This window comes from Elephas maximus, chromosome 12, assembly GCF_024166365.1.
Source record: "Elephas maximus indicus isolate mEleMax1 chromosome 12, mEleMax1 primary haplotype, whole genome shotgun sequence".
In the NCBI taxonomy this organism is placed as follows: domain Eukaryota; kingdom Metazoa; phylum Chordata; class Mammalia; order Proboscidea; family Elephantidae; genus Elephas; species Elephas maximus.
This window is the reverse complement of record NC_064830.1, coordinates 47,842,715-47,854,862: the sequence shown is the minus strand read 5'-3', so window position 1 is coordinate 47,854,862 and position 12,148 is coordinate 47,842,715. Positions and strand designations below refer to the sequence as shown.

The following is a 12,148-nucleotide window of genomic DNA, read 5'->3' as shown; positions in this document are numbered from 1 at the left end:
AGTCCTTTACCAGATATATGATTTGCAAAAATCTTCTCCTGTTGTGTGGATTATCTTTTTCACTTTCTTAATGTTGTCTTTTGAAGGACAAAAGTTTTTAGTTTTGATGATGTCTAATTTATCTATATTTTCTTTTGTTTTGGTGTCATATCTAAGAAACCTATCATGAAGATTTATCCCTATGTTTTTTTTCTAAGAGTTTTATAGTTTTGGCTCTTACATTTAGATCCTTGGTCCATTTTGAGTTAATTTTTGAGTACAGTATGAGGTAAAGGTATAATTTCATTCTCTTGTCCGTGGATATCCAGTTGTCCGAGCACCATTTATTGAAGACTGTTCTTTGTGCATTGGATTTTCCTGACATCTGTCTTAGTTATCTAGGGTTGCTATAACAGAAATACCACAAGTGGATGGCTTTAACAAACAGAAGTTTATTCTCTCACAGCCTAGTAGGTTAGAAGTCCTAATTCAGGGCGCCAGCTCCAGGGGAAGGCTCTCTCTCTCTATTGGCTCTGGAGGAAGGTCCTTGTCATCAATCTTCCCTTGGTCTAGGAGATTCTCTGCACAGGAACCCCAGGTCCAAATGATGTGCTCTGCTACCAGTGCTGTGTTCTTGGTGGTATGAGGTCCCCCGTCTGTCTGCTTGCTTCTCTCTTTTATATTGCAAAAGAAGTTGACTTAAGATACAACCTAATCTTGTAGATTGAATCCTGTCTCATTAGCATAACTGCTGCTAATCCCACCTCATTAACATCATAGAGGTAGAATTTACAACACATAGGAAAATCACATCAGATGACAAATGGTGGACAATCACACAATACTAGGAATCATGTCCTTTCCAAGTTGATACACATTTTTGGGTGACACAATTCAATCCATAATAGCACCCTTGTCAAAAACCAGTTAAACATAAATTCTATTCTATTGAGGGAGATACTTCTTTACACAGGGTGGTTAAGAAAGGTCTCTCTGAGGTAATATTTACATAGAGTACTGAAGTGAAGCATACTGATATCTGGGGGAAGAGTATTTCCAGCAATGGGAATGCCAAGTACAAAGATCCTGAGGCAGGAGTGTGCTTGATATGTTTGAGGAACAGCAAGGAGGCCAGTGTGACTGGAACAAAGTGAGAAAGGATAGGAGATGAGGTCAAAGAGATAAGGTGGAAAGAGTTGGCAGACCATGTAGAGCCATGATAAGGCCTTTGACTTTGACCCTGTGCAATGGGAAACCACTGGAAGCTTTTGAGTAGAGGAGTCATGATATGACTTACTTTTTAAAAGGTATACTCTGCTGCTGTATAAAGAATAGACTATAGGGGAGAAAGATTGTAAGAGACCATGTGGAAGACTATGGCAATAATCAAGGCAAGAGATGACAATCACTTAAAGGAGAGTGTTAGTGGTGGAGGTGGTGAGAAATTATGGGCTCTAGATAATTTTTTCAGATATGCATATGAGAAAAAGAAGAGTCAAGGATGACATATATTAGTTTTTTGGCCTGAGCAACTGCAAGGATGGAGTTGCCATTTATTTATTAAGATGTAGAAGACTGAAGGAGGAGGTTTGGAGGTCTGTCGGGGGGGGCGGAAATCTGGAGTTCAATGTCTGGCACGTTAAATTCAAGATATCTATTAGACAATGAAGTGTGAGTAGGCAATTAGACATGTAGGTCTGGAGTTAAAGATCAACTGGTAAGTGGTCCCAAAAGAGAAGAGATCCTAGGACTGAACCCTGGGGCACTTTACAAGATTGGTGGTGTGAAAAGGAACTGGCAAAGGTGAGTGAGAAGAAGCTGGCATCCTGGAAACCAGGTGAAGACAGTGTTTCGGGAAGAAATGAGGGATGGTGTCAAATGCTTGCTGCTGCTAAATTGCATAATCTGAGGATTGAGAACTAACCTTTGGATTTGGCAATACAGAGATCTTTGGTACCTGACAAGTTTCTATGGAGTGATGAGGAAAAGACTGAAATAGGTACAAGGAGAATGGAAGGAGAGGAAGTGGAGACGGAGTACAATGACACTTTTAAGGAGTTTAATTGTAAGGGACATGGGCAGTGAAATTTTGTTTATTGGAGATCTTAGAGTAATTTTGTATTGTTGGCAGTGATCCAATAAAAATAGAAAATGTGAAAATGCTGGAAAGAGGCTATAATTACTGGAGTGATGCTCTTTAGAAGGCAAAAAAAGGATGAGCTCTAGTGCACAAGTAAAGGGAATGGACTTGGGTAGAAGCAAAGATAGTTCTTTCATAGTAACAAAGGGAGCACAGATTCATGGGTAAATACACGGTAGGAGGGTAGATAGTGTGGGAACATTTGGTGTTCTTTTCTGGTTGCTTCTATTTTCTCAGTAAATGAGAACGAAAGCATGATACTTGTCAATGGAGTGTGACAGAAGTGGCAGGGAGATGTTAAAGGCGTACTATATTTTTGACTTCATTAAATTTAGTTTACAGTTTAAAGAGACAACAAACAAATAATTCTTAATTCTGTTAAGTGCTATAAAAGGAAACAAACAGGGTACTGCGATAGAGGATAAAGGGATGAAACTCATTTAAATAAAGTGACCCTTTTGAGGAGGCAGTACTACTTAGGTTTCATTTATCTTTTTTGTGTGTTTCATTCATCTTTAATAAAATGTTGATACATTTTAAAAGCATAAGTAAATAGTATAGCAAATATCCATATTCCTACCTCTCAGAATTAACAGCTGTCAATATTGCTATCTTTGCTTCAAGCCTTTTTAAATGACAAGAAATAAAATAGTTTAGTGTCTGGTAGATACTAAGTTCTCGTTAAATAAATATTTGCTGAGTGAATGAATGGATTCTAGCAATGTTAAGGAGCGGCCTAGCTTGCCCAGTAAGAGCGTAGGCAGTAAATATTTATAAAATATAACTGCAATTTCAAAATTTAGAGTTGGAAGAAACTTTAGTGGCCATCTAGTTTAATTGCTTACCTGAAGCATGAATTCCCTCTATAACATAACCATCTATGTGTTTAAAAAAAAAAATCATTAGTGAGACAGGAATCACTGCTTCAGGAAAAGTCATCTCATTTTTTAGAAAGATATACAACAAAACATATGCCAATTCAACAATTTCTACAGTATAATTCAGTGACATTGATTATATTCTTCAAGTTGTGCAACCATTCTCACTATCCTTTATCAAATTATCCCACCACCATTAACTTAAACTCAATGCTCCCTAAAGAAAAACTCCCCTTTTCCATGCTGGTAACCACTAATAATTTTTGGTTTCTATATATTTACTTATTTCATATAATCATACAATATTTGTCCTTTTGCTACTGACTTATTTCACGTGGCATAATGTTTTCAAGGTTCATCCATGTTGTGGCATACATCAGGACTTCATTTTTCTTTGTGATCATGTAGTATTCCATTGGATGTATATACCACATTTTGTTTATCCATTCCTCTGTTGAAGGGCATTTTGGTTGTTTCTGCATTTTGGCTATCGTGAAAAGTGCTACAATGAACGTTGGTGTACAGGTTTCTGTTTGCATTCCTGCTTTTACTTCTGGGTATATACCTAGGATTGGGATTGATGGGTCATGATAGTTCTATGTTTGACTGAGGAACTGCCAAACTTTTTTCCACAGCAGCTGTACCATTCTACACTACCACCAGCAATGGATAAGCATTGCAGTTTCTTAAGAACCTTGCCAACATGTATTATTTTCCATTTTTTGATCATTATCATTCTGACGGGGTAAGGTGGTATCTCATTGTGATTTTGATTTACATCTTCCTAATGGCTAATGAGAGGCCCTGATGGTGCAGTGGTTAAGAGCTCAGCTGCCAACCAAAGGGTCAACAGTTGAAATTCACCAGCCATTCCTTGGAAACCCTACAGGGCAGTTCTACTCTGTCCTATAGGGTCACTATGAGTCGGAATCAACTCAATAGCAATAGGTTTAATGGCTAATGACACTGAGTATCTTTTCATATCCTCTTTGGTGAAATGTCTCATTTTCAGATACCTGTTAAGATGATATTCTTCATATTGAGCTACCTTTCTCTTTTACTTTTCCATCCACAGATCTTAGTCCTCTGCTTTACAGTCAAAAAAAGACAAATCAAATCTATTTCCTGTCCAACGTTGGCCCTTTAAATATCTGAAAGTAGGTAGCAAGCTTCCTGAATCTTCTCTTCTTCATACTAAAAATATCTAATCCTTTCTATCATTCCACATATGACATTTTTCTTTTGAGACTATTCTCTCGTCTGGATAGAGAGCTGTTGGTCAATGTCAACAAATGTATGTTAGGTATAATCTATTTATCCTCCTTTTGTGGACACTGGAGTCCTTGGGTGGTGCAAATGGCTAATGTGCTTGGCTGCTAACTGAAAGGTTGGAGGTTTGATTCCACCCCGAAGCACCTTAGAAGAAAGACCTGGAGATCTACTTCCGAAAAATCAGCCAGTTGAAAAGTCTAAGGTGCACAGAGCTATTCTGACACACATTAATTATTAATGCAGCCAAAGTCTACATAAACTTTTCTGTCAGTCCCATTACACAACCATGTTTACAAGTGTCTAAAACTCTTTAAGTCTTTTACACATATATCATTAAACCACATCATTGTCTTTTGCTCTTTAGTAGTCTGGTATCAGTACCTGCAGGAATTCTCAGCTCCAATAGTGTATATTAAAGTTGATGCAGTTAAAATGATAATACTTGTTGTATCTTTTTTATCTTGGAAGGGGTTGGGTAGTCCACTGGGAGGCAAGTCACTGCCTATCCCCACCTATTGCCTCTGGTGTTCCCTCTTTGTTCTTAGCTAAGTGTCATGTATTGAATTTTGTCCCCCCAAAATACGTGTCAACTTGGCTAGGCCACCGTCTTAGTCATCTAGTGCTGCTGTAACAGAAATACCACAAGTGGGTGGCTCTAACAAAGAGAAATTTATTTTCTCACAATCTAGTAGGCTAGAAGTCCAAATTCAGGGCATCAGCTCCAGGGGAAGGCTTTCTCTCTGTTGGCTCTGGAGAAAGGTCTTTCTCATCAATCTTCCCCTGGACTAGGAGCTTCTCTGCACAGGAACACCGGGTCCAAAGGATGCGTTGTGCTCCCGGCACAGCTTTCTTCATGGTATGAGGTCCCCACTCTCTGCTTGCTTCCCTTTCCTTTTATTTCTTGTAAGATAAAAAGTGGTGCGGGCATACTCCAAGGAAACTCCCTTTACATCAGATCAGGGATGTGACCTTAGTAAGGGTGTTAAAATCTCACCCTAATCCTCTTTAACATAAAATTACAATCACAAAATGAAGGACAATCACACAGTACCGGGGATCATGGCCTAACCAAGTTGCCACATATTTTTGGTGGACACAATTCAATCCATGACAGTCCTGATTCCCAGTAGTATATAATTATCCTCCATTCTGTGATCTGATTATCCTCCATTTTGTGATGTGCTGTAAATCCTAGCCTCTATGCCTGTGGTTATGGTCCCATTTGGGAGTGAGGTGTCTATTATGTTAATGAGGCAGGATTAGGTCATGTTAATGAGGATTAGGTTATGTTTGTTATGTCACTGAGGTAGGATTAGGGTGGGTTGTATCTTGAGTCACCTCCCTTCACCACCCTGCAAGAGATAAAAGCAGAGAGAAGCGAGCAGAGAGAGAGGACCCACTGCCACCAAGAAGAGCTAAAAGTGAAGCATGTCCTTTGGACTGGGGATCCCGGGGCTGAGAAACTCCTAGACTCAGGGGAAGATTGATGAGAAGGACCTCCCCCAGAGTCAATACCCTGGAGTTGGAACCCTGAATTTGGACTTTTAGCCTCCTGAACTGTTTGAGATAAATTTGTTTGTTAAAGCCATCCACTTGTGGTATTTCTGTTATAACAGCACTAGATAACTAAGACAGTGTCCCATGGGGCCTAAAGTGTCTACTTTGAAAAAATTAGTGTTCAAATCAGGCCCACTACCAAATCCAAGGATGGCAGCAGGTGTGCAAATTACCCACTGTTGACACAGGAAGACAGTGACAAAATAACAATAAAGAACTCTTTCAAGGCCGTGTAATTGGAATGAGTCTACCTTAAATGCTTTAATGAGGACCCATTCATTTCAGGCGTGTATACACCAATCTTGACGTCTTTTTCTATTAAATTTAATCTTGTACACTCTTGCTGTACAGTCTTCTAAGTTATTTCTGAATCCTTGCATTTCCTCAACATTTAACAATCCTAATTTAATCCATAAATAGACATATTTGCCATATCTTCATCTCATTAAGAAATGTAATTAACATGGTTAGTTCTGGAAAGAGTTCTGTGACAAACCACTGAAGTCTTCCCTCAGGTTTGATATTAACCCATTAATTGTCTCTCTGGGGCAATAGTCATTTAACTGGATATGACTTCACTTAATTACAAGATCATGTAGCCTACATTTATCAAACTTTTCTGAACTAATACTGGCTTACAGTGATCACTGCTTTCCATTTAATTTTCTAGAATTTTTTTTTAGTTTAAAACACGAGCTTTCTTCTTTATTGAAAACCAAAGCATTTGATAAAACAATTGATCTTTTAAATGTTAGTGTCCCGCTGCTTTATCATAATAGAAACTGCCATCAAGGAAACTTACTTTATGAAGTCTATGTTAAAAGAGGTATGGTTTTTAAACAAATTTAATTAAAAAAAATTTTTTTATACCCTGTGGTTGGTATTTCAATCTTAGGAACTTGAAACTACACATTCTTTAATGTAAATTATTATTCAATTCCAGTGTTATTACCATTCTCAATAAGATATTTTGGTATGTTCATATCACCCTCTCCCAATATATTGATGATCTTTTAGATAGGAGGAACACACTAAAATAAACATGCTTGTTACAGAAATAGGCTGCCCTGAAATACAGAAATGACAATTTTTAATTATTGTGATACAAAATTAAAATGGCAACATTTTAATCATGATAATGATCAAGGATAACGGTCTACCCTTACATACACAAAAAGTGAAACATCAGAAGCACATTAAAAATAATACAAAGAAAATTACACGACCAGATGATAGAGATAACATATATACTTTAAAATCCTTACCTCCTCACAGCATCGCCTGCTTACAATAGCCCTATAGTCAATTCTATCCCAGAGTTGGTCCCTTAACTTTAAGAAATTAGGGAACAATTTTCTCCAGTTTTTTCCTAAAGCCCATGGAAAAATTTCATACTTCGATTCTTCTTCATCTTCTTCAACTGTATTTGCCAGATACCTAACAAAGATCAACAATCCAAAAAAGAAATGGGTAAAGGACAGGAACAGATAGTACACACACACACTCACACACACACACACACACAGCTTATAAACACATAAAAGATATTCAACCTTACTCACAATTCAAGAAATGCAGAGAATTCAAGACACCAAAAAATGAAAATACAGAGAATTTTACCTTGTTTGGTTCTGGATATTTTTGTATTTTTATAAATCTTCTTAAGGTTTGTTCTCAGATGCAGTTGTTACTTGGATACAGCCTGATCCTTTCAGGTCTTGTTTTTATGACTTGTTAGGTGGATTTGGGGCAATCGCACCACTTTTCAGTATAGAGCTAATTCCCCACTTTTTTATGAGTTGGAATCGACTCGATGGCACTGGGTTTGGTTTTTGGGTTTTTACTGAAATAAGACTTTCCTGAGTACTCTATTCAATGCTCATAATTTTTTTTTTTTTTTTCAGTTTGGCTGATGGAAACAGGCACTATTATTAAGTGAATATTACTGTGTGAATGAATGTCAGGCACTGTTCGCTCTAATCCTTTATTATGGTATTTCCCCAGAATTAGGTAGTTTCCTTATACACATAAGGAAATTAGTACTCTGCTTAATACTTGAGGGGGACAAGGCGTACATAGAAGCATACATAACATGACCCATAATAAGAATAATACTAAACTAATACACATTAATACACATGGTGGAAGTAACAGACAAGGATATTATAAGTTGTAACTATTCCAGATGTTCAAAAAGTTAAGTAGACACATTGAAGATGTAAAAAAGACCAAAATTGAACTTCTAGAGATGAAAACTACAACGTGTGTGATTAAAAAAAATACACTGAATGGGATTAATGACAGGTTAGGCAATGCAGAAGGAAAAAAATTTTTTTTTCCTGATTGACTATATATATATATATATTTTTTAAATTGTATTTTAAGTGAAGTCAATTTCTCATACAAAAATTTATACACACATTATTATGTGACCCTAGTTACTCTCGCTAAAATGTGACAGCACAATCCTCCTTTCCCTTGTCCATTCAACCAGCTCCCGTCCCGTTTTGCCTTCTCATCTTACCTCCAGACAGGAGCTGCCCATTTAGTTTCGCGTATCTACTTGAACTAAGAAGCACTATCTTCATGACTATCATTTTATGTCTTATAGTCCAATCTAATCTTTGTCTAAGGAGTTGGCTTTGGGAATGGTTTCACTTCTGGGCTAACAGAGCGTCCAGGGGCCGTGTCTTCAAGGGTCTCTCCAGTCTCAGTCAGACCATTAAGTCTGGTCTTTTCAATAGAATTTGAGTTCTGCACCCCACTTTCCTTCTCCTCCGTCAGGGGCTCTCTGTTGTGTTCCCTGTCAGGGCAGTCATTGGTGGTAGCTGGGTACCATCTAGTTCTTCTGGTCTCAGGCTGATGGAGTCTCTGGTTTATGTGGCTCTTTTAGTCTTTTGAGCTAATATTTTCCTTTTGTCTTTGGTATTCTTCACTCTCCTTTGCTCCAGTTGGGTTGAGACCAATTGGTGCATCTCAGATGGCTGCTCGCTAGCTTTTAAGACCCCAGATGCCACTCACCAAAATGGCACACAGAACATTTTCTTAATAAACTTTGTTATGCCAATTGACCTGGATGTCCCTGGAAACCATGGTCCCCAGATCCTTACCCCTACTACTCTGTCCATCTAAGTGTTTGGTTGTATTCAGGAAACTTCTTAGCTTTTGGTTAAGTCTAATTGTGCTGACTTACCCTGTATTTGGAAACCCTGGTGTCATGGTAGTTAAGAACTATGGTTGCTAACGAAAAGGTTGGCAGTTCGAATCCACCAGGTGCTCCTTGGAAACTCTATGGGGCCATTCTACTCTGTCCTGTAGGGTCGCTATTAGTTGAAATCGACTCTATGGCAATGGATTTTTTTTTTTTTACCCCGTACTGTGTGTTGTCCTGCAGAAGAAAAATTTTGTGAATTTGAAAACATAGCAATAGTTGTTGTTAGGTGCTGTCCTTGGCTAAGCCATGATTCCCAGTATTGTGTGGCTGTCCTCTATTTTGTGATCTGATGAAATTATCCTATGTGTTGTAAATCCTAGCTTCTATGCCTGTAGTTATGATCCTGTTTGGAACTGGGCTGTTCATTATGTTAATGAGGGAGGACACAATCTACAGATTAGGTTGTATCTTGAGTCAATCTCCTTTGAGATATAAAAAAGAGAAGCAACCAGAGAGGGACCTCCTACCACCAAGAAAGGAGAGCTGAAAGAGGAGCATATTCTTTGGACCTGGGGTCCCTGAGCTGAGAAACTCCTAGACCCAAGGGAAAATTGATGACATGGACCTTCCTCCAGAGCCAACAGAGAAAGCCTTTCCCTGGAGCTGGCGCCCTAAATTCAAACTTCTAGCCTCTTAAACTGTTAGAGAATAATTTTCTCTTTGTTACAGCCATCCACTTGTAGTACTTCTATTGTAGCAGCACTAGATAACTAAGATACTATGTTTGAGCCCATTGTTGTAGCCACTGTGTCAATCCACCTCGTTGAAGGTCTTCCTCTTTTCATAGACACTCTACCTTACCAAGTATGATGTGCTTCTCCAGGGACTGGTCCCTCCTGATAACATGTCTAAAGTACATGAGATGAAGTCTTCCCATCCTCACTTCTAAGGCGCATTTTGGCTGTACTTTCTCCAAGACAGGCTTGTTTGTTCTTCTGGAAGTCCATAGTATATTCAGTTTTCTTCACAAATACCATAATTCAAAGGCATCAATTCTTCTGTCTTCCGTATTCATTGTCTAGCTTTCACAAGCATATGAGGCAACTGAAAATACCATGGCTTGAGTCAGGCACGCCTTAGCCCTCAAGGTGCCATGTTTGCCTTAACACTTACAAAAAGAGGTCTTTTGCAGCATATTTACCCAACACATTATGTCGTTTGATTTCTTGGCTGCTGCCTCTATGGGCATTGATTGTGGATCCAAGTAAAATGAAATTCTTGACAACTTCAATATTTTTTCCTTTTATCATGATGTTGCTTATTGGTCCAGTTGTGAGAATTTGTTTTTTCTTCATGTTGAGGTGTAATCCATACTGAAGGCTGCATTCTTTGATCGTCATCAGTGAATGCTTCAAGTCCTCTTCACTTTCAGCAGACAAGGTTGTGTCATCTGCATATTGCAGGCTGTTAATGAGACTTCCTCCAATCCTGATGCTGCATTCTTCTTTGCATAGTCCAGCTTCTCAGATTATTTGCTCAGCATACAGACTGAATAACTATGATGAAAGGATAAAACCCAGACATATGCCTTTCCTGATTTTAAACCATGCAGTATCCCCTTATTCTGTTCAAATGGCTGCCTTTTGGTCTATGTACAGGTTCCACATGAGCACAATTAAGTGTTCTGGAATTCCCATTATTTGTAATGTTATCCATAATTTGTTAAGATCCTGTCATGGATTGAATTGTGTCCCCCCAAAATATCTGTCAACTTGGCTAGGTCATGATTCCTTTGTATGATTGTCTACCATTTTATCATCTGATGTGATTTCCCTTTGTCTTGTAAATCCTATCACTATGATGTAATACAATTGATTAGCAGCAGTTATACTGATGCAGTCTACAAGATTAGGTAGTGTCTTAAGCCAATCTCTTTTGAGATATAAAAGAAAGAGGTGAGCAGAGAGACATGGGAACCTCATACCACCAAGAAAGCAGCACCGGAAGCAGAGTGCGTCCTTTGGACCTGAGATTCCTGCGCTGAGATGCTCCCAGACCAAGAGAAAACTGATGACAAGGACCATCCTCCAGAGCTCACAGAGACAGAAAGCTTTCCCCTGAAGCTGATGCCCTGAATTTGGACTTGTAGCCTATTAGACAATGAGAGAATAAATTTCTCTTTGTTAAAGCCATCCACCTGTGGCATTTCTGTTGCAGCAGCACTAGATGACTAAGACAGATCCATACAGTCAAATGTCTTTGCATAGTCAATAAAACACAGGTAAATATCTTTCTGGTATTCTCTGCTTTCAGCCAAGATCCATCTGACATCAGCAATGATATCCCTCTTTCCACGTCCTCTTCTGAATCCAGCCTGAATTTCTGGCAGTTCCCATTTTTGAAATTATCTGTAGCAAAGGAAACTATCTAAAATGAAACACACAGAGAATAAGAAACAAAAGTACTGAAGAGAGCATCAGTGAGCTGTGGGACAACTTCAAGCAGGCTAATTTAGGTGAAATTGGGGTCCCCGGGGGGGGGAGGTGAACAGAAAAAATATTCCAGGAAATAATGGCTGAATATTTTTCCAAATTTGATAAAAACTATAAACCTACGGATCCAACAGAAGACCCAGCGGTGCAGAAGTTAAGAGCTTGGCTGCTAACCTAATGGTCAGCAGTTCATATCCATCAGTTGTTCCCTGGAAACTCTATGGGGTAGTTCTACTCTGTTCTACAGGGTCACTATGAGTTGGAACCGACTCGATGGCACCTAACAACAACATGGATCAAAGAAGCCCGATGAACCCCAAAGCACAAGAAACATGAAAAATAAATCAATGCACGTCATAATCAAATTGCTAAAAACCAGTAATAAAGAGAAAATCTTAAAAGCAGTCAGAGAAAAAAAGACATGTTAGATAACACAGAAACAAAGATGAAGGAGACTTCTCATCAGCAATAATGCAAGCCAGTGTAGTACCATATTTAAAGTACTGAAAGAAAGCAACAAACCTGTCAGCCTAGAATTCTCTCCCCAGCAAAAACATCTTCCAAAAATGAAGACAAAATAATAGGAGGAGGAGAAAATGGAATGTGTGGCTAATTGCCTCCATGACCAACTGCCTCTTTTGCCATGACACCAGAAAAACTGGATGCTACTCGGCTA

At 38.6% G+C, this 12,148-nt stretch overlaps 1 protein-coding gene across 1 annotated transcript in view; it reads right to left on the bottom strand.

The window, feature by feature from the left end:
• SPDYA (speedy/RINGO cell cycle regulator family member A) overlaps nt 1-12,148 on the bottom strand; it is a 41,510-nt gene that overhangs the window by 14,056 nt on the left and 15,306 nt on the right. Inside the window, exon 4 of the mRNA XM_049903804.1 lies at nt 7,092-7,263. Within this exon, the coding sequence (XP_049759761.1) occupies nt 7,092-7,263 (172 nt within the window). The remainder of the gene's footprint in view (nt 1-7,091; nt 7,264-12,148) is intronic.